The 22,438-nt window shown below is 44.6% G+C and overlaps 1 protein-coding gene across 2 annotated transcripts in view; it reads left to right on the top strand.

Annotated features, from left to right (window-relative positions):
• The window catches only part of LOC138982724 (adhesion G protein-coupled receptor A3-like), a 72,352-nt gene extending 55,390 nt beyond the window's left edge, over window positions 1-16,962 (top strand). For both annotated transcript variants that reach the window (XM_070356046.1, XM_070356047.1), the window contains 7 exons: window positions 4,024-4,219; window positions 5,603-5,704; window positions 7,382-7,485; window positions 9,059-9,171; window positions 9,662-9,847; window positions 10,644-10,823; window positions 13,372-16,962. In XM_070356046.1, coding sequence (XP_070212147.1) covers window positions 4,024-4,219; window positions 5,603-5,704; window positions 7,382-7,485; window positions 9,059-9,171; window positions 9,662-9,847; window positions 10,644-10,823; window positions 13,372-15,946 — 3,456 coding nt within the window. In that variant the 3' untranslated portion in view covers window positions 15,947-16,962. The remainder of the gene's footprint in view (window positions 1-4,023; window positions 4,220-5,602; window positions 5,705-7,381; window positions 7,486-9,058; window positions 9,172-9,661; window positions 9,848-10,643; window positions 10,824-13,371) is intronic.
• Window positions 16,963-22,438: the final 5,476 nt, after the last annotated feature.

A 22,438-nucleotide genomic window follows, 5' to 3' on the forward strand; every position in this document is an offset into this window, starting at 1 on the left:
CCATGCATTTAATAGTCACCTGCAAACCGGCATCTCAGTTTGGATTAAGATGCCAATTAACAGTCAATACCAGTTGTGACGCAATGTGAACTAATTTAGCATTCATTTTTAGAGGGAAGAGAGTGGGATGGGAGGAGCAGCCATGATTTTATTAGTTGATAATTCAATCAGGTGGCATATGTCAGTCATGCAAGTTGAGGAACCTAGGAGAGTTATCAGACAGTCCAGGACTACCAACAAAAAAAATGAATAAATAAAGATGTAAAAAAAAGCAACTGCAAACAAGTACCTTGATATAATAAGCAGCACAGCACAGCTCACAGGGACAAGAAACAAGTGACATAAGCAGAACGTGACTCCTCGTGCCTTTAGTTTGACTACTTTTAGGTGACAGTGTAGAGAAACTATATGGAGTTCTTTTAAATTGACACACCTTGGGCCTTACACCTGTCTTCTTGTGAGTAGAGGTCAGCTCTGCTTGACTGAAGCTTTTACCTTTACTCTGATGTTGATGTCAGCACTCTCAGGTCTTTTCACACCTCCCCAACTTTCCTGATCCACCTGATAAGCAAATGGTGGATTAAAAAACAAAAAGTGTACCCTTGTACTATTCAGTGGAACTCTCCTTTGAAAACTGCTGATCTAACACCCCCCCCCCCCCCCCCCCCCCTTTAGGATGTTTTGGGTCCACTGTACTGTGCTATGAACTAGGTTGTGGCTCAAAGAACACTAAGGGTCAAATGTAAAAGAAAACCTGCAAATGTACAATGATTACTACCTGTAGTTCCATTACCACAATTGTGTTTGTTCGTTTGTTGTTGCAGTTTACCTTTGAAGAAAGTTATGTAAAGATACTTTATGCATTTTTTTGTGGCTAGACATTCATGCTTCCAGGCAATGTCGCTAAATGCTTTTGCCTCTGCTAGAGGTGCACGTGCTTTTCAAGGTACTCGAGTGACATACTGGAAACCAATAGCGGGAATAGATGCTTAGTTCAGAATACAGAATGTAATTTATCTTGGCAAGAATACCCCCCCCCCTCCACCCCCCACCCCCCTTCTCTCTCTTATTTTCTAAACAAATGGATATTGTAGACACAGAACAATCCCAGTCGGTCCTTCCTGCCTCTACTCCAGCTCTACACACCAAGGAAGCGAAAGCCCAGTTAGCCACTTTTGTTTCAGCTTTGAAGTCGACCTATAGAATGTAGCTGAGTGAGTGTCCTACAGCTCGCTGGGTCAGATTGCCGCCACATAGAAGGGGAGGTAATCAAGCGTGAAGGGGGATAAGCACTCCCCCATGTAAGTCTTCCTTATGTTCTCCTGTACACTTTGATTTGCCTCACAAGTCAAGGGATATGTGCCTGGTTTATGTGTGTAGGGGGGCTGGGAGTGGGATGTTTCCTGCTTGTCCTTCTCTTACTCTCATAAATGTGAACTTGAAGTAAAGATCCTGGCGACGTAAAGATCCTGGCGGTGTGTTTGTGGTCAGTTTGCACAAGGTCAGCTAGCAGCCGAGAGTTTTATTGTGAGTGAGTATGTATCAGGTATACATGTGTGTGAATGAAAGGTTGAGAGAGAAAGAGAGGGTGGGTGGGGGGAGGGCCCTATAGGATCAGCTGGGGGGGGGGGGGGGGGGCTATGGGATCAGTGTAGTGTGACATAGCCCACATAACTGCTGCCCTGTGAAAGCTGGTCCCTGTGAACTAAAGCTAGCTGCCTGCATGTTTGGGAGGCTTGGGCAATCAGTCACGGATCAGCGCTCACTCTGTCTCCCTTGCCTGTGAGATTCCTAGCAGCTCGCCTCACTGCCTCTGTCTCACTGCACACAGGCTTGCTCCTGGATCCAGTCAGGTATCAGGCTCTGTCTCCAAGGTGTGACAGGGGGGGGGGGGGGGGGGGGGGGTTGGGAGGGGGTGAGGGAGAGTTGTTTCTGTGGGGCAAGGCAGACAGGCTGTGGTGTTATATTAGCTGGTGGGGGTCAGGAACACATGGTGTCTCTGCCTCATCTCAGGGCATCTGGAGGAGTTTGTGTCTGATTGTGAAGAGTGTGATGCAGTTATGAGTGATTCCAGCATCATACCTGCTTGGATTGGCAATGAATGACCTCCTGTACTCTTTTCCGGCATTGTGCAGGTGCCCTATGGATTAGGGTATATACCACTGTACGCTTTGCTTTTGGAAGTTTACTGCTGCTGTTAATATTGTTTCTGATGTCATCTATCTTGTTTCTGTTGTCATCTATCTTGTTTCTGTTGTCATCTGTGTGTTATTTTTGTGATCAGATTCTACAGAACAGTGCCTAAATTAATTAGTCATGGAATTCTTCCATTAGCACAGTTCCTCGTTTGCTATAATTTAGGTAGTATGGCAGTTTATTTAATTACTAATATAAAATAAAGTGCAATGAAATGAAAGAGGTGTAATGGAGATTTACCTAGTCAATCACAGCTCAGGGTCATCTGACTTTGTATGATGTTCACATTGATTCTGACATTATTTTTCTTCTTCCTGGAACTGATAAGTGGTCTGTATGAGACTGAGACTTGACACTCAGGTATGCTCATCCATACCTTGAGTTTGAGAATGAAGTTTCGGAGCTTGAATCTTTTTTCATTGCATTAATTTCTAAAATTATTCAGTATTATGTATACATTCTAGTCGCTATGAGTTTTTTAAAGGCTTTTTTCCCCATCATTTTGATATTGCTACGGCACAGTTTGTCAGAAGGCAAAAAATTTGTTTCTGTGATCTTGTATTGGAACAGCATTGAATCACCAGATAAATCAGATTATAGCCAGACAGCATGGTATTTTGTCAAGTCTTTCTTGCGACACTTGAATCTGTTGTAGTTTTGTAGTGTGAGCATATGGAAATTATTTTTAGAGATCTACATCATGCTCTCTCTCTCTTTCTCTCTGTCTCTCTCTGTCTCTCTCTGTCTCTCTCTCTCTCTCTCTCTCTGACTCTCTCTCTCTCTCTCTCTCTCTCTCTCTCTCTCTCTCTCTCTTTCTCTCTGACTTTCTCTCTCTCTGTGACTCTCTCTCTCTCTGACTCTCTCTTTCTCTGTGACTCTCTCTCTCTCTGTCTCTCTCTCTTTCTCTCTGACTTTCTCTCTCTCTCTCTCTCTCTCTCTCTCTCTCTCTGACTCTGTCTCTGTCTGTCTCTCTGTCTGTCTATCTCTGTGACTCTCTCTCTCCCTATCTCTCTCGTTCTCTCTGTCTGTCTGTCTGTCTCTGTCTGTCTGTCTGTCTCTCTCTGTCTCTCTGTCTCTCTCTCTCTCTCTCTCTCTCTCTCTCTCTCTCTCTCTCTCTCTCTCTCTCACACACACACACACTAACAATTTGCTGTGTGCATGGTAAGTCATTTGGGTGCACAGCCTGTTGTTTGCTGCTAGCAGAACTTTTCACAAAAGTTGTTTTCTTTACTAAACACTAGGTTTCAAAGCAGTGCATGTTCATGACACACATAGTTTGGTCAAGTGGATAGACTGTAGGGCAACACTGAAGTGTCCTTTGTTGGAGAGGTGTCCTTTGTTGGACTCAGAGGTGTCCTTTGTTGGAGAGGTGTCTTGTCATTATTGGATCCTCACATTGCAGGTACAGGGGAACCTCCCTTTTAAGTCTACCCCCTTCCCAATTTAAGACTTCGTCCATTTAGACTTTATAATAAAATATATTTATAACCTTTAAATGTAGCTCCATTTTAAGACTCTCTGTTTTAAGACCTGATGTTGTCAGATTGTTGGAGGTCTTAACTAGGGGGTTCCACTGTACCACTTGACTGTCTAAATGGCCCTGATGTTGTCAGATTGTTGGAGGTCTTAACTAGGGGGTTCCACTGTACCACTTGACTGTCTAAATGGCCCTGATGTTGTCAGATTGTTGGAGGTCTTAACTAGGGGGTTCCACTGTACCACTTGACTGTCTAAATGGCCCTTATGTTCCAGGAACCATGAATGTCCTCCAAAAAGGTTCTGTGTTTTTTTTCACTGACCTAACAGTGCACATTCTACTTATTGCAGAACGCAGACGTCTCTGTGGACCTGCCGGTCACACTGCTGCAAGATGCAGGCGTCCTCAACGAGAACGACACCAGCGTCTTCATCACGGTGTTCGGCAATGGCCGTCTCTTCCCCTCCACCTCCTCCCACCACAGCGACTCCAGCCTGGGCCTCGGAAACTGGAGCGTAGCGTCTAGCGTTGTCAGCGTGTCTGTTGGTAAGTTGCACATGTTTCCTTCACACCCCTTGCTAGTGATTGGCCCCTCCAATATGTGTACCAGGTTTGGCAAGAAAAGATCACTCTTCCACACCCCATACAAACCCCGACAGAGTTATTTCCCAAAAATGTTGGGCGGTTTGTCATTGTTCTTGTTTTTGTTTTTATTTGATGCCACACTGGAGAGTAGTTGTCTGTGTGTCTGTTGGTGAGTTGGAATTGTTGGTCTTTTTTATTTTCGTCTTTTGTTTTGTTTGTTTGTCATTGTATTTGATTTTGATTTGCTGCCAAACTGCAGCGTAGCTTGGAGTGTTGTCAGCGTGTCTGTCGGTCAGTTGATGCCACACTGGGGGGCAGTATCTGGTGTTGTCAGTGTGTCTGTCGGTCAGTTGATGCCACACTGGGGGGCAGTAGCTTGGAGTGTTGTCAGCGTGTCTGTTGGTCAGTTGATGCCACACTGGTGGGCAGTATCTTGTGTTGTCAGCGTGTCTGTCGGTCAGTTGATGCCACACTGGGGGTAGTGTCTTGTGTTGTTAGCATGTCTGTCGGTCAGTTGATGCCACACTGGGGGTAGTGTCTTGTGTTGTTAGCATGTCTGTCGGTCAGTAGATGCCACACTGGGAGTAGTGTCTTGTGTTGTTAGCATGTCTGTCGGTCAGTTGATGCCACACTGGGGGGTAGTGTCTTGTGTTGTTAGCATGTCTGTCGGTCAGTAGATGCCACACTGGGGGTAGTGTCTTGTGTTGTTAGCATGTCTGTCGGTCAGTTGATGCCACACTGGGAGTAGTGTCTTGTGTTGTTAGCATGTCTGTCGGTCAGTTGATGCCACACTGGGGGGTAGTGTATTGTGTTGTTAGCATGTCTGTCGGTCAGTTGATGCCACACTGGGGGTAGTGTCTTGTGTTGTTAGCATGTCTGTCGGTCAGTTGATGCCACACTGGGGGGTAGTGTATTGTGTTGTTAGCATGTCTGTCGGTCAGTTGATGCCACACTGGGGGTAGTGTATTGTGTTGTTAGCATGTCTGTCGGTCAGTTGTGATTGTGTTGCTGTTTTCTCATTTGGTTTGTTCGGTTTTGTGTGTGATTTGATGCTGTGTTTTTTTCCCCATTGACACTTGATTAGGTTTATAATGAAGAGGTGTGTGTCATGTTGAAGGTGACTTGAAGTGATTGCTTTGACCCCAGTATGGTTAGCTGAACAGGACACCACTGGGACCAGAACCTCCTTCTAAAGCCGATGTGCTCCTAAAAACAGTCTTATCTTAATGTATTTTGAAGTACACATATTTTTATTCTCATTGTTTCACTGTGTCCTTGAGCTAAAATACCTTTTGCTTGCAAAAAGGATATTGGACACATTACTATTTTCATGTGTAATTTTAGGTCACCCTGTGCCGAACTTGACGGAACCTGTGGTCCTAGTGCTGCGGACCCCAAGAACGAACAACCCGCTAGCTGCTGCATACTGGGATTTCTCCGCTAATGGTAAGGCCTGTCTTTTTGAAAGCTGTGAAAATGTGGCTCACGTTCGGGTAAACAGAAACAACAAGATTGTAGCTTAGGAGGTGGTCAAGATTCTGAAATCAGGGCCATTAATAATTCTCACAGCCCCAATGTCACAATTTAGCAACAGCGTATCTCAGTCCAGACAACACTTGATTTGCTTGTTGAATCGAAAGAATGGCCTTTTAGCTTTCAACCAAACAAAAAACTAGGCAGTTGGTCCTCTGGTTCAAAAGATACTGTATCGATTGAAAATTGCATTTCTTTCTTTGAGCCATGTGACTCGGGGTCGGACAAAAACTCATATTTACGCGGACAGCAACGGCTAGAAAAGAGTGCATGTTTGTGTTGGGTCAATCCCAACTACAATCGATCGATACATACATGTTATTTGGATTGTTGACCAAAATATGACATTTTCCACAGATATCCACAGGCACTGTTCACCTCGACGGCTGGCGCGGTCTCAGAGGAACACTGACTGTCTCGATCTGTGTAAAATGTCATATTTTGGTCAACAATCCAAATAACATATTTTGTCATCATTTTCACGAGTTTTCAAATAAATCTCATGTTCCCCATGCAATAAATCGAGGTGGTGAATGGGTTTGAGCTTTCAGGTGAAACGTGGATTGTCAAAGTAAAAGCCAATCAGGCTGATTGTTTGATGTGTGGAACCATCGCGGCTTTGGATTTGTGTTTCCGAGGACAACGATTGTAAGCATTCACTCTCAAAGACCCAATCAATGTTGATAATTACCGCGGCGACTCATGGTCAATTTACAACTTATCTCTGTAATCGCAAAATCCATAACGAAAAGTCATAAACACTTAAAAAGAAAAGAAATATGCTCAACACTTACTGAACTCACACGTATGATCGCAGCTCTGTACATTTTCAGACTGGAAGAAAAGCGTCAACAAGCTACGTTTGACGTCACATACAAGGTTGACGTGTTATCTCGAGCTACTGTGACGATGCTTTGTGGCCCGGAGTTGGATTCTAAAAATTCGTCTCCTTGTGGGTTATTGTGCATTTTGTTGCACAACCAAAATGATGACAAAAACGATGTTTGGTGGCTTGTCGTCAGACCAGCATTTTGTTGTTGGTCCTCGGGGAGCATATCGCCTTTTGTCTCATATTTATCAACCGCGGCCTTCAGCCTTGGTCGATAAAGATGAAACAAAAGACGATATGGTCCCCTTGGACCAACAAAAAAGCTGGTCTGTCAACAAGCCACCAAATATCTTATAATATGCAGCTGAAGACTGTAACTATGATTTTGTGAGACTGGCAGTAGTACAGAATTCCGCTAGAAATCTAGACTGGGGCTGGAAGGGGTAAGGTTAAGGTGAACAGTTCCTTTTGAGCCACACAATTGTTTACCTCAAATTGTCTCAAAGTTAACTGTTTTCATGTGTAACTCAACTGGCACATTGTCAGTTTGCCTAATACTGTTCATGAGGCAGGTGTTCTCTGACAGCTACTTTCAGTTTGCATTTTGGGCTGTGCTCTATGCGCGCATGTTTGTGTGTGTGTGTGCATGCATGTGTGCGTGCATGCGTGCGTGCATGCGTGTGTGCATGCACATGTGCGTGCGTGTGAGATCAAAGCCTATTTTTAGTGTGAATAACAATGACATGTTTTGTGTGAACCAGATGGATTGGGAGATTGGCGTACCGACGGCTGCAAGATCATTGAGAAGAACGGAAACCATACTGTGCTGTATGTCTACCATCTTTCATACTTTGCCATCATAGAGGTGAGATGCCCTGACACATTATTCCTTTTATCAGTGTCTAATTTCAGATATGGGATGTTCTTTTAAGATATGAGGTTTTCTTTCTTCTTCAAGGTTACACTTCCTTGGGGAAGGTGTGTGCATGTATAAGTAACAGGTTGACAGTTTAAGGTGGGTACAATGGAATGCTGAGCGATTGTCCCTTGCTCTTCACCCCGATCGTCTGTCCAGAGAGAATGTTGAGGGATTGTCCCTTGCTCTTCACCCCCATCGTCTGTCCAGAGAGAATGTTGAGGGATTGTCCCTTGCTCTTCACCCCGATCATCTGTCCAGAGAGAATGTTGAGGGATTGTCCCTTGCTCTTCACCCCCATCGTCTGTCCAGAGGGAATGTTGAGGGATTGTCCCTTGCTCTTCACCCCCATCGTCTGTCCAGAGAGAATGTTGAGGGATTGTCCCTTGCTCTTCACCCCCATCGTCTGTCCAGAGGGAATGTTGAGGGATTGTCCCTTGCTCTTCACCCCGATCGTCTGTCCAGAGAGAATGTTGAGCGATTGTCCCTTGCTCTTCACCCCGATCGTCTGTCCAGAGAGAATGTTGAGGGATTGTCCCTTGCTCTTCACCCCGATCGTCTGTCCAGAGGGAATGTTGAGGGATTGTCCCTTGCTCTTCACCCCCATCGTCTGTCCAGAGGGAATGTTGAGGGATTGTCCCTTGCTCTTCACCCCCATCGTCTGTCCAGAGAGAATGTTGAGGGATTGTCCCTTGCTCTTCACCCCCATCGTCTGTCCAGAGAGAATGTTGAGGGATTGTCCCTTGCTCTTCACCCCCATCGTCTGTCCAGAGGGAATGTTGAGGGATTGTCCCTTGCTCTTCACCCCCATCGTCTGTCCAGAGAGAATGTTGAGGGATTGTCCCTTGCTCTTCACCCCCATCGTCTGTCCAGAGAGAATGTTGAGGGATTGTCCCTTGCTCTTCACCCCCATCGTCTGTCCAGAGGGAATGTTGAGGGATTGTCCCTTGCTCTTCACCCCCATCGTCTGTCCAGAGGGAATGTTGAGGGATTGTCCCTTGCTCTTCGCCCCCATCGTCTGTCCAGAGAGAATGTTGAGGGATTGTCCCTTGCTCTTCACCCCGATCGTCTGTCCAGAGAGAATGTTGAGGGATTGTCCCTTGCTCTTCACCCCGATCGTCTGTCCAGAGAGAATGTGGGACAATGTGCGATTTCACACTCTGACAGTTGATTTTGTTTTGTAGAAAAAAGTCAGTCCGACTGGTTGCTTGCTGCTTCAAAAGTTGGACATGCATATATGCAAATGCAGACAATAGCTATCTCTGCTTCAAGCTTGTGTTTTCCAACAATAGAATTTGTGTGAAAGCTGCAGCTACAGACATAAACTGTGCGCTACTTTGAGCTTTTGCTGCTGACGGATGTTTGAGAAACAGCTGCAGACATACGCTTTTTGTTACTAGTCTACTTAAACTTGTGTTTTTCCTTAGATGGGCATAAGAAAGCTGTGACTTTAAACATAAACTGTTCATAACTAAGTAAACTTGTAGTTTATTTTATTTTATTCTGTTTTTGTTTCTTGCAGGATCTGTCAGAGAAGCCGACGGTTCTTCTGATGGAGCCAGTGCTCTATGTGGGCAGCTGTGTCTGTATCCTGTGCATGCTGCTTGTCTTCTTCACCTATACCTCCTGCTTCAGGTACGCTTTTCCTCTTTTAAGGGCTTTTTAACACAAAATGCTGTGATTTACACCTGAGACATTTACTTGCCAGGAAGGTCTTACATACCATATAGGTTTTACTGCTGATCCAAATGTGTCATCGAACTTTAATAGAAATGGTTGGTTTCTCAGCTAATGATTAAAAATTCATAATTGAGTACTGATATATGTGTGTGTGTGTGTGTGTTCATGCACGCACATTTACATACACCTGTGTTTATGGTGTGCGTGCTCATGCGTTTAAGTATGATTACATGTGCAAAAATGGACACATACATCCAAGAATATTTAACGTAACCTCCAAAGTCACACGTAGTATGAGAGGATGAAAGTCGCTTGTTCATATCAATGCTTGTTATTTTCTCAGGGGCCAGGAGATTGATTCCAAATAACTCACTCTATCACACATTGCCATACGCGTTAGGGCGTTTACCTCCCTTGATTCTCCAATAATACTTTGTGTGTGCAGAGTGATTTTGTGCCCGAAGAAGATGAAGCACTCAGTGATCAACATCTGCCTGGCGGTGGTGCTGCTGCTGGTGGGCTTTGTGCTGGGCATCAACCGCACAGACATGCAGGTTCCCTGCCAGGTGACCGGCATCTGTCTCCACTACTTCACTCTGGCCGCAACATTCTGGATCACCATCACGTCAAAGTAAGGGTCGGCTTGAGTGTGTGTGTTAGTGTGTGTGGGTGAGTGTGTGTGTGTTAGTATGTGTGTGTGTTAGTGTGTGTTAGTGTGTGTGTGTGTTGTGTGTGTTAGTGTGTGTGTGTTAGTGTATGTGTGTTAGTGTGTGTGTGTGTGTTAGTGTGTGTGTGTTAGTGTGTGTGTGTGTGTGTCACCGGCATCTGTCTCCACTTCTTCACTCTGGCCGCCACATTCTGGATCACCATCACATCAAAGTAAGGGTGGGGGTTGGGGTTGTATGTGAGTGGGGTAGGGTTGAGGCAGGGTTTGGGAAGGGTGTGTGTGTGATTGGTGGGGGAGATGGGTATTTGTGTGTGTGTGTGCGTGGCTGTCAAATAATTTGTAGTGATGGGAAGGCAACATTTTCATTGATGTGGATGATGATGACATTTCAAGAGTAACATGATAAAAAAAGAGTAAAATCAAAACAAAACTGACTGTAAGAGGAAGAACCTGGTTTGTTTTGGTGGTGATCAATGTTGTGTAGTGAATGTGCATCGTAATGCAAAAAACACAATTATGTCCTTAATAGTAAATAATAAATAACAATGTCAGCTGCCAAACTAAGCAGAGGACATGCATACATGTGTGTAAGTGTATGTGCATGCTCATGTATACACAGATGCACAGACAATTCAGAGTATTACTGTCACGTTCACATTACTCTTCATTTGAGCAGTGATTCTATTTCAGAAACAAGCGTTGTTTTGTTGACTTTGACAAGAGCTGTTCTTTCAGTTAACACTCTCTCTTGTGTGTGCAGCAACATGTACAAGAAGTTCACCAAAGCCGACAGGCCCCCCTCCCCTCCCCCCGAGCTGGCGTCCATGCCGCTGCCCCCCAAACCCATCCTGCGATTCTACTTCCTGGGCTGGGGGGTGCCCATCATCATCTGTGGCATCACCGCCGCTGTCAACCTCAACCACTACCTGGGCACGCAGTAGTAAGCCATGCAATTTATCTCTCCTTTTATTGGCTACCTTCTGCCTGTGTCCCTGTTTTTGTGGTATTTGAATGAAATAAGACAAATAGATGGATTAAATTTCACTTTTTTTTATTTTTTTATTTCAAAAATAGAGCAACAGACCAAAGTGGTACAGTAGTAAGCCACAGATTTTATTTACTAGTTGGATTTTCTCTCCCTGTGTTTGTGGTGTTTGAATGAGATAATGACAAATCGATGGATTACATTTCACAAAATCAATCAATCAATCAATATGAGGCTTATATCGCGCGTATTCCGTGGGTTCAGTTCTAAGCGCAGGGATTTATTTATTTACACAAAACAGAGGAATACAGCAGCAGACCAAATTTTTGTTTTAATAATCGTGATATAGAAACTGGGTACAACTAGCAAAACATCATGTGTAACAAAGCATTCATTGTAGAAAGATTTGCAAGTAAAAAGTCATCTTTGCATTAAATTGATGACTTGCACATCTTTCTACAAGACAATCCCATAACAGCAAGCAACTGAAGCAAAGGTCGTATAGATCCACAGAAGTAGCACATCACAAATTGCTTTTATTTAGTGTGAGCAGGGTCACGAGAAATAAAGACCCCTTTACTGATTGAACAACACCAAACATTTTACTGCAAATAGGTAAAGCAACTAGCCTGGTCTTACTAAATTACTGAGCAAGGGAAACAACTGAGCAAAAGCAACAATGAATGCTTTGTTACACATGATGTTTTTAAGTTTTGCTAGTTGTACCCAGTTTCTATACAGTATCACGATTTTCTCACAGTGTTGGGGGTCTTACAGGGGGGTTCAGCTGTACGACTTGCACATCAGTTTCTCATGCCAAAAATCTGAGAAAATCGGGTCTTAAAAAGGAGGGAGTCTTAAATTTACAAAGGCTATGAGCAGGAAGTCTGAGAAAATCGGGTCTTAACAAGGAGGGAGTCTTAAATTTACAAAGGCTATGAGCAGGAAGTCTGAGAAAATCGGGTCTTAACACTTTCGCGACGGGACACTGATAAATCAGTACCAGCGCTGACACGCCCATGGACGGGACGCGCATTTTTCAGTACCAGCCATAGAGGGTACACGACTCGTGATTGCTTCCTGGCTTTTGAAGCTTGCAAATAAATTGAGTTGTTTCCCTTGATACACTTGGCGTCCCCTTCTGCCATTTGCAAATCCGCCTGATTTGTGTGCGTTTTTGAGGAAAAAAAATGAATCAAAGGTGAGCCTTGTCTCGGGAGGAGATTCTCCGGATGTTGGACCTAGAGGATCCCGTAGAGCATGATTCGGACGTATCGTTTTCGCCTCACGAAAGCGATACAAGCAGTGAAAGTGAGGAAGAAACAGTCCCGTTGTTGCTAGTACGAGTCGGCAAACTACACGTGGTTGGCGGTGATACTGCTAGACGAACATGTATCTCGGAATCGTGCAGAAGCTATGGGGGCGTGGCAGCACTGATAACAATGGATGGCTGGAGCCTTCAAATCCTTTTGGAATTGTTCTTAGGTGTACAGTTGGTACTTTGTTGTGAAAATGTGACTTATATTCAATATGGATTACCTAGACATCATTTGGTGAGTGTTAGATCTACAGTTTTGTTTCATTTGAGTCAGGATGCTGTGAGTGAATGCGTGATTTGCTTGTTTTTTTCTTTGTACTGTCTCCTTATTTCTGTGTACAATGTTAACAATATTTCAGCTAATTCATAGGTTTTACACCTTGTTTGGTTATAACATTATTTATAATACTTTCTGTTAAAAAATAACTTTTAAAAAAAGCAGTAGAAAATAAAACACACACAAAAAAACGTTAAAAAACACAAATTATCCCCCTTTCACCCCCCTTTGCTAAAACAAATCGCGTGACAAACTTATAAATAGCACGACTGAACTGGGCATCCATTTTTGAATTAGTACACAAAATTTGGTGGTGATTGGACTTAATTCAAGCTTGCTAGACAGATTTCTTTACAGTTACTGATTTTTGGGAAGTTTCTTGGTGGCAAGCTTGGGCAGGCAGGACGTAAACGCCGTGGCAGTGCTAGTCACAATAGTGTTAACCCCTTCACTGCCACAGTGGTAGTAACTTATCCGAATGGTCTATGGGAAAGAACTGTGTTTAGAACCCCTACAAGTACTTGGACAGTGGTTACCTCCCATTTAGTTTTCAGAAATGTCCTGAAATGTTGTTGACACAAATCCCACGTGTGAGATACGGTTATGGGCGTACGATAAACAGAAAATGACCACGTATTACATACGGGGTGGGCAGTGAAGGGGTTAACAAGGAGGGAGTCTTAAATTTACAAAGGCTATGAGCAGGAAGTCTGAGAAAATCGGGTCTTAACAAGGAGGGAGTCTTAAATTTACAAAGGCTATGAGCAGGAAGTCTGAGAAAATCGGGTCTTAAAAAGGAGGGAGTCTTAAATTAGGGAAGTGTTAAAAGAGGGGTCCACTGTGGTTGTTTTGTGACAGGAGAAAAGTTTGTGCAAGATGCATTGACACAGTTTCACCTTGTGTTGCAGTTGTTTCCTGGCGTGGGAGCCCAGCCTGGGAGCGTTCTACGCTCCGATGGGACTCCTCATCATCCTCAACCTCATCTTCTTCATGCGCATCTCCTGCGTGGTGCACTCCCAGGCCACCGCCGCCCTCAACGACTCGGACGAGACGGAGGAGGTGCACACCAACGAGATCGAGCTGGTTCCCAGCCAGGCGGACACCACCCTGGAGGTGCACAGCGTCACGCACGACATGGACAACTCGCACCGCCGCAGTCGCAACGTCAGCGCCAACGGTGGTGGAGCTGTGCGCAGAAGCGGCGTGGGAGGAAACAGCAGGGTGGTGGTGGCTGACGACGACGACGATGATGACAATGACGATAACAGGTCGACGATCAGCCTGCCGGACGCTGAGCGGAGACCCATCACCCAGCTGAGGGCGCTGGTTGCCACGCTGTTCCTGTACATTGTCATGTGGGTGTGTGGAGCGCTAGCCATCGCCCGGCCCTTCCACGCCATCATCCCCTACCAGGAGCTCATCTTCAGCTACCTCTACGGCCTGGTCAGCGCCATCTTCGGCATCTTCATGCTCACCTACTACTGCTTCACGCGCAACGACTCTTGTGGCAGCTGGAAGCGCTGCTTGGGGATGGGTCCCCCGGCCACTTACAGCGGCCCCGTGGCTACAGAGCAGCCGGTTCCAGCCTCCGAGCCCTCCACCCCTGCCGTCCAGCCCAACGGCACGGTGGTCAAGTCCAACAGCAACATGGACGTGTCGGTATACTCTCAGAAGTCGTCCAACCTGACCAAGGAGTGCAACATGAAGAACAACGTCAACAAACAGACCAACAACAGCAACATCAACCTGGTGTCTCTGCCCGCCTCGTCCCTCACCGAGGTGTCCGGCGGCTCCACCAACGAGGGTTACCCCAACTTCTACAACCCCAGACAAAACGGGGCCGCACGCAAGTTCTGGCAGAAGCACCGCCAGCACAAAGTGATGAACAAAGACGTGAACAAAGACATCAACTCCAGCCTGACGGACAACATGTCGGCCACGGAGCTGAGCCACCAGCTGAGTCAGGGCACGGGTAGTGAGGCCAACACGCACCTCAGCATGGAGATCCAGATCCAGTCCAAGGATCCTCGAGGCAGCGGCAAGAATCTCTCTAGCGGGGGGTATGACAACGCCTCCTTATCATCCAACCCCAACCTTCACCACCACCACATCCTCAATCACGGGCCCCCCCATCCTCATCACCCTCACAGCAACCACACCACGGCCGCCCTCATCTCGGCCCACGCGCACGCTGCCTCCCCTGTGGGCTACAGGTCGGACGGGGGGATGTACCCGCGGGGAGGCCACTCCCCCAGTCCCTCTCGCTCGCACGCGTCACCTGCAGGGTCCCAGCAGCTGGTGACGCAGCACAGCGCAGCGCAGCAACCGCAGCTACCTCAGCAGCAGCAGCACCAGCGCACGGCCAGCTCGTGTTCCTTGGGGGCCCACCCCAGCGCTTTCACCCCTGTACAGCCCCGCAACAATACGCTGCCTCGCCACGCCAAGCACGATTCTAGCCCCGCCCCTGCCCCTGGCCCAGCTCCCGCACCTGGTGCGGGCTCCTCCAACATGCTGTCTAGTCCTCCCTGTGAAGGCGTGTTCAACGCCGAGAACTGTGGCGTCTTTGTGGACGGACCGGGGGTGGTCCCTGGTCAGGGGGTGGGTCAATCCGGGGGCCCGCCTCCACCCTACCTCGGGTACGAACCTTGTGTGCACGCTAACTACCTCCCAGCTCACATGTGCAATATCCCGGTCAGTCATGCGTACGGTCACTACGGTTCACCCTTCGCCGTCGCTCGCTCCATCAGCCCGGTGGTCAGCGGCATGCACGGCTTCATGTACTACCCCCACCCCCACCACAGCCCCGCCCACAGTCACCAGCCCATGTCGGGCGACAGTTCGGACGCCAGCAGTCGCCACCGCCGCCACTCACGCTACAGCAACCACAGCAATAACCTGCACCGCGCCACCAGCGGTGGGGTCAGCAGCCTGGGGGCCGGACTGGGTCTCGGGGGTGGAGGGTCAAAGAGTCCCGCCGCCTCGGACATCACGGCCACCCCCTCCTCCCATGACGGTCATGTGCGGCCTCAGGACAATGACTCTCAGCCGCTGGCCAAAAAGGCGCGGTCCATAGACTCTGACCACCACTCGGACCCCACGCACAGAAAAAAGCACCGGTCACGTGACAAGTACCGCCGCAGTCAGGCGGGCATGACCAAGCAACGCTCTCTAGGCTGGGAGGAACAGTTCAGGGCGCGCCCAGCCAAGGTGGCGTACGCTTACGTCAACCACAATTATCGAGACAAAGTGATGACAAAACTGATCAAACAGGCCAGTGAAAGTGACGAACTTGCCAAGAAGGCATTCTGGTTGCCGCGCTCTCTGAGCGAGTACGACCGCCTCACTCAGACCGGGTTCGGCAACCTTGGGGAGGATACCTCCTCCAGTTCTGAGGAGGAGGAGGAGGAGGACAGCTTTGACAATGTGTGGCTGCCACAGTCAGACAACAACTCGGACTTGTTCAAAAAGGAAACCAGTGTTTGACTTGGTCATGTAAGCATGTAGTTGTTTTGTAATGTAAGGGGCTTGTGTTGCTTGTTACAGTACCTGTATTTTTATGTGTAAACTATCACCAGTAGCTTGGACTTGTACAGATTGATGATGCTTGAACGATTGTATAGATTTTACTCTTGGACAGTGTCCAGATCATGTTTTTTGTGAGCAGGGTGCAAGTTGGGAAATAATTGTCAGCTTTTATGTCCACTTTTCAGAGAATGTCACATACAAGGTTTACAATGTATATTATAACCTTCAAGGAATATTATAAGAGATGCAGGGTTTAATATTTTACCATGAAAGGTAACGTATTAAATTCAGGGTTTGAAATTCATCTCATACTCATAGTAATGAGGATGAGTAATACAGGGTTTGATTCTTTGAGGTATAAAGATTTACACATCAGATTATCTTTCAAACGAGTATTTATTTACAAGGATTCTAATGGCACACTCGTTACACAAAGTAGAAATCAGGGTGCTTGCGTGTACAGCTTTCATAGACAAGTGAAGCACATTTGAGCTGACATAACATTTTGTGTTGAATCTTGTTTGTTCGCTCGTTTTTTATTTTAGTTTTTTTCTGTTTGTTTGTTCACTTTTTTGTGAAGGAGGTGGTTTTAAAAAAAGTAGACATTTTGTATGTATGGTGGTGTGGAGTTGATGGCAATGTTGGCAAATGCTAAACTTAAGAAAATTGTAATTGTGTGTATTTATTTGTTGGTATCCTTCTGGATGAAGCGAAAGCAGCAACTGTGGTGTGCCTGTGGCCACACCTAATGTGTAGAGAAGCGAAAGCAGCAACTGTGGTGTGCCAGTGTCCACACTTAATGTGTAGAGAAGCGAAAGCAGCAACTGTGGTGTGCCTGTGACCACACCTAATGTGTAGAGAAGCGAAACAGCAACTGTGGTGTGCCTGTGACCACACCTAATGTGTAGAGAAGCGAAAGCAGCAACTGTGGTGTGCCTGTGACCACACCTAATGTGTAGAGAAGCGAAAGCAGCAACTGTGGTGTGCCTGTGTCCACACCTAATGTGTAGAGAAGCGAAAGCAGCAACTGTGGTGTGCCTGTGTCCAACCTTAATGTGTAGAGAAGCGAAAGCAGCAACTGTGGTGTGCCTGTGTCCAACCTTAATGTGTAGAGAAGCGAAAGCAGCAACTGTGGTGTGCCTGTGACCACACTTAATGTGTAGAGAAGCGAAAGCAGCAACTGTGGTGTGCCTGTGACCACACTTAATGTGTAGAGAAGCGAAAGCAGCAACTGTGGTGTGCCTGTGACCACACCTAATGTGTAGAGAAGCGAAAGCAGCAAATGTGGTGTGCCTGTGTCCACACTTAATGTGTAGAGAAGCAAAAGCAGCAACTGTGGTGTGCCTGTGACCACACCTAATGTGTAGAAAAGCGAAAGCAGCAAATGTGGTGTGCCTGTGTCCACACTTAATGTGTAGAGAAGCAAAAAGCAGCAACTGTGGTGTGCCTGTGACCACACCTAATGTGTAGAAAAGCGAAAGCAGCAAATGTGGTGTGCCTGTGACCACACCTAATGTGTAGAGAAGCGAAAGCAGCAACTGTGGTGTGCCTGTGTCCACACTTAATGTGTAGAGAAGCGAAAGCAGCAACTGTGGTGTGCCTGTGTCCAACCTAATGTGTAGAGAAGCGAAAGCAGCAACTGTGGTGTGCCTGTGACCACACCTACATGTAATGTGTAGAGAAGCGAAAGCAGCAACTGTGGTGTGCCTGTGTCCACACTTAATGTGTAGAGAAGCGAAAGCAGCAACTGTGGTGTGCCTGTGTCCAACCTAATGTGTAGAGAAGCGAAAGCAGCAAATGTGGTGTGCCTGTGTCCAACCTAATGTGTAGAGAAGCGAAAGCAGCAACTGTGGTGTGCCTGTGTCCACACTTAATGTGTAGAGAAGCGAAAGCAGCAACTGTGGTGTGCCTGTGACCACACCTAATGTGGAGAGAAGCGAAAGCAGCAACTGTGGTGTGCCTGTGTCCAACCTAATGTGTAGAGAAGCGAAAGCAGCAACTGTGGTGTGCCTGTGTCCAACCTAATGTGTAGAGAAGCGAAAGCAGCAACTGTGGTGTGCCTGTGTCCAACCTAATGTGTAGAGAAGCGAAAGCAGCAACTGTGGTGTGCCTGTGTCCAACCTAATGTGTAGAGAAGCGAAAGCAGCAACTGTGGGGTGCCTGTGACCACACCTACATGTAATGTGTAGAGAAGCGAAAGCAGCAACTGTGGTGTGCCTGTGTCCAACCTAATGTGTAGAGAAGCGAAAGCAGCAACTGTGGTGTGCCTGTGACCACACTTAATGTGTAGAGAAGCGAAAGCAGCAACTGTGGTGTGCCTGTGACCACACCTAATGTGTAGAGAAGCGAAAGCAGCAACTGTGGTGTGCCTGTGACCACACTTAATGTGTAGAGAAGCGAAACAGAGAGTGCAAGTCCTGTTCAGTATTTCACTGCCAGAAAGTGTTTTCTTTGTCCCATGCCAAACTGGCTTGCTTTAAGTTTAACTTTTCTCTTTTTGAATTGATGTTTACATTCACCTTTCCTGTGCATGCATTGTCTCATGACTGAAAACAATTTCTAAAGCGTTTTGAAACACAAGCACACATTCTTAATTTTTATCTGAAAATGTTGCTGAAGGCATGTTACTTAGGTGATCCAGTCATGAGGGTGTCTGTGAAGTTTTAGGTTTGAGGTTTTAGGTCTTTAACATGATGTTTTTATCGAAGTTCTAATGTTACTTTATAATATTATGGAGCTGTTTTATTTAAAAGAACGAATTTAACATTGAGAATTTGTAAACTTGTGCATGTAACATTTTATCATAAAAATAATTTTTGCTGAGATTTTACTTTTAGACAATGCCTCAGATTCAGACATTTTAATCAAACTTTATTTTATTTATTTATGTATTTATTAAATTTTGTTAAATGACAAGTACCCTCAGACATCTGATTGGCATCCTGTGTCATTTGTCACTCATGCTTGTCCCTTATTTTTGTAAAACTTTGACTCTACCTCTTGAAGCATGTTTTCACCCAAAACATCCATAATTGTAGGCTTGCACTTTAGTTGCAGTCTCCTCTGTCCACGTGTGCCCATGTCAGTGAGGCAGGCCACTGTACTACGCATGACAAATATCTCCTGCTTGCTAAGCACATCTCATCGTAAGCATCCTACTCATTATGTTACCATAGCTGCCAACCTTCTGAAGTCAAAATCCAGGAGCCAAGGGGGGCCAGGGGGACCGTTTAGTCTTGAATATGAGCAGGGAGAAGTTGTACAATTCGGGACATTCCTGGAAAATCCGGGAGGGTTGGCAGCTACGTCTTACTGTAGGTCTCCAAGCAAACTTGGAAAAGGGAGTATGAGTGAGTGGTCAACTTCGATAGTCATCAAATTCATCTGTTGTTATTGAGTTTTTGTGTGTTTGTTTAGCAGAATGTGATGTGTTTGCAAGGAAAGAAGCAAAGGCAATTTACTGTAATTATTTTGAAACAGAATTATGGTTCAGGGTAGGTAGATGCCAGTGGTAACTTTAGCGAGAACTGCCAGAATGATGAATCAAAAAACAAGAAAGTCTATCTGTTTTTGGCACCAGAATGATGGAACATCTTGTACCCTCAAACAACCGAACCGTGCCGGAAGAAGGCTGATCACTGGTTTAGAATTAAACTTTTTAAACTTGCGTTCAGGAATACAGGTTCCGGCCCCCTTTGTCTGCTTTTTTAAAAAACATTTTTTCTAGGTTATAGAAACATTTATGTTTTGTTTTTGGTTTTTGTTGTAAAGTGTTTATGATTGTGTTCTATTCCGTCAATGGCGTCATTCTGGTAATGATGTTGTTATTGCTTTTGTAAAGCGCTTTGTGTGTTCGAAAGCGCTATAGAAATCACCATTATTATTATTATTATAGGACTGTGTGCGTGTGTGTGCGCGTTTGCATGTGTGAGTGTGTGTGTGTGTGTGTGTGTGTGTATGTGTGTGTGTGTGTGAGTGTGTGTGTGTGAGAGCAAAAGAGAGTACAACAGTATTGTCTTTGAGTTGCATATGAGCTCTAATGTTTTGAATATTTTGCAAAGTGTCAGTACTTTGACATGTGGTGAGTTGGAAATGAATATGATAATTCAAACAGCATGCAAGGCATCAACTGCCTTTCTATTGCCAAGTTGTACGTTTGTATCATTTCAACGCAGATATTGATAACTGTTCCGTGCATGTTGAGCAGGGCTGTGTTATTGTAAAAGCTTGTGGTTGAAAGCTATTTTTTTAGCAAAAAAATCTCTTTGTTTGAAATTGTATGAAGGTTTTTTTTACATAGAAATACCTCTCGCCTTTGATATAACTGCCAAACACATTTTGACCAAAGGTTTTTATTTTATTTTTTTACTTTTATTTTTTTATTTTTTTTATTTTTTCACTAGATGCAGTAGTCTACACCTGTAAAGAAACAAAATTCAGGAAACAAACCTAACTTATGTAGTGTTAATTTAGTGCTGGTCAGTAATGAACATGTGCTTAAAGATTTTACTAGTCATTTTGGCAATATTTGTGGACCCCATGCTGAGCTTGTGAAACTACAAGCAGAAATTTATGTTCATCTTATTTTCAAACAAGGCGTAGCTTTTCTTGTGTATTTTTCTGACGTGCTCTGTAAGGACTTCTTGGAAAGTTGTGTCAGATGGGTCATCAAAGACTTGCACGTATACAAACCAAAGAGTACACTTTTTTGTTACATTTTTATAGTGGGGGGGGGGGGGAGGGGGTTGGTTGTTTCTGCTTCAAGCTGCTGGTGTTTGAACTTGGGTATCATGTCCCTTGTACATTTGTTAATCATGGTATTGTTTGTGTATTTCTTGATCTAAATCATTTGCATTTATACATTTTTTTTAAAGCCAAAAATAAAAACGGGTTTACAACAGTACCACCAAATGAAGTACCAGTGTCTTGCATGTCAGCAGGGACAGAAGTTGAAACTTGTGTACTGACAGTTTATTGAAGACACACACGTGGAAACTAGAAAAATATCATTACAGACACAAGTGCAAGATCTGATGGCCTGTTTTTATGGCAATGCAGTGGAAGAAACTCCAGCTAGGTCTCAGCAACCTTGGATTCATTATTAATTTAAACGAAATTATTTATCTATTTATTTATTTATATTGAAGCTCTTCCTCAGTCTTCTCTCCGTCTCTACTTCCTGTGAAGTGAGGTGTGTACATTTTGTTTAATGATGGATGACCCACGGTTATGAGCGATTGATAAGTTTGACACTAGCTTCAAACATTGTGGTTACATTTTTATAAATAAATATATTTGAAAATGCTGACTGACTTGCAGTTGATTGCTGTATTAAAATAGATCTCGATTCTTTTGATTTAAATTTATTTTATTTTATATGTATTTTCATTGTTATGTTTATTGTTTTCCTTTTGTTATTGGGGAGATACATGAGTTCATCACTCAGAAAGCTTTAAAAGATCCAAGTAAAACATCTATAAAGCAGTTGCTAAAATGTAGAAGAGTAGACTATTCTAAAGAAAAGAGACAAAAATCTAAATGTTTAACTGACTGAAAAAACAGGTTTCATTTTAACATTTAAAAATGGGCTGCTGAAGTAACACCATTGTAAAGAATTAAAAGAGCAACAGAAACCTTTGAGTCTAACACAGTAACAGTCATTGTGTGCAGATTTGATTCTGTATTGTGTTAAGGGTAGAGTGCAACTGTTGACAGTGAACAAACGGAAACAAACTGTAGCAGCCATGTCCGAATGTGTGGATCCTAACATGTAAGATATGAATGTGAAGACACTTCTGACAAATATAATTTTTATTTGTATTATTATTATTTTAAAGTGTGTTGCTTATGACTCGGAATATTGTTAATCAAAAGGATTCAGTCTGCCAGGCAGGTTGTATTGTACGTAGTCATGCTTTACACTTCACGGTACAATTTCATATATATAGTTAATTTTTCGTTCTGATTTTTGGCTATCCTTGTCACATTTTTGTATGATTATTGTTACTTTAAGCATTTGCTGAAAGTGAAATTGTGAAAGCGTTGTGATATACCGTGTAGCTTTTTGTCATAAGATGCTCCTGCTATATGTATTGCCATATACTGAAGATGTTTGAAAGGGGAGCATGTGAGCATGCACTTTGAAAGTAAAAAGATGATTAAGACATTGCTTGAAAAAGTGTACACCACAATACTATTACCATTGTGAATGAACTGTAGAGTAGCGCTCCTCTTGCATGTTGGTGCTCATTAGATTGATTTTCTATGTGTATAGTTTTCATACTTCTCTGATATTTTACCCAACCAATGGCAAATGTGGAGATATTACGAACAAAATTTATCCCCGCTAGTTTTATACCTGTTCGTAGTTAACTTGCTATTTATCAAGAGTTGTCGTGAAAGTCTTTCTTGCATCTGTACAGAATTTGCAATACATTATCTCATAGAACA

Source organism: Littorina saxatilis, linkage group LG12, assembly GCF_037325665.1.
Source record: "Littorina saxatilis isolate snail1 linkage group LG12, US_GU_Lsax_2.0, whole genome shotgun sequence".
Lineage (NCBI taxonomy): Eukaryota > Metazoa > Mollusca > Gastropoda > Littorinimorpha > Littorinidae > Littorina > Littorina saxatilis.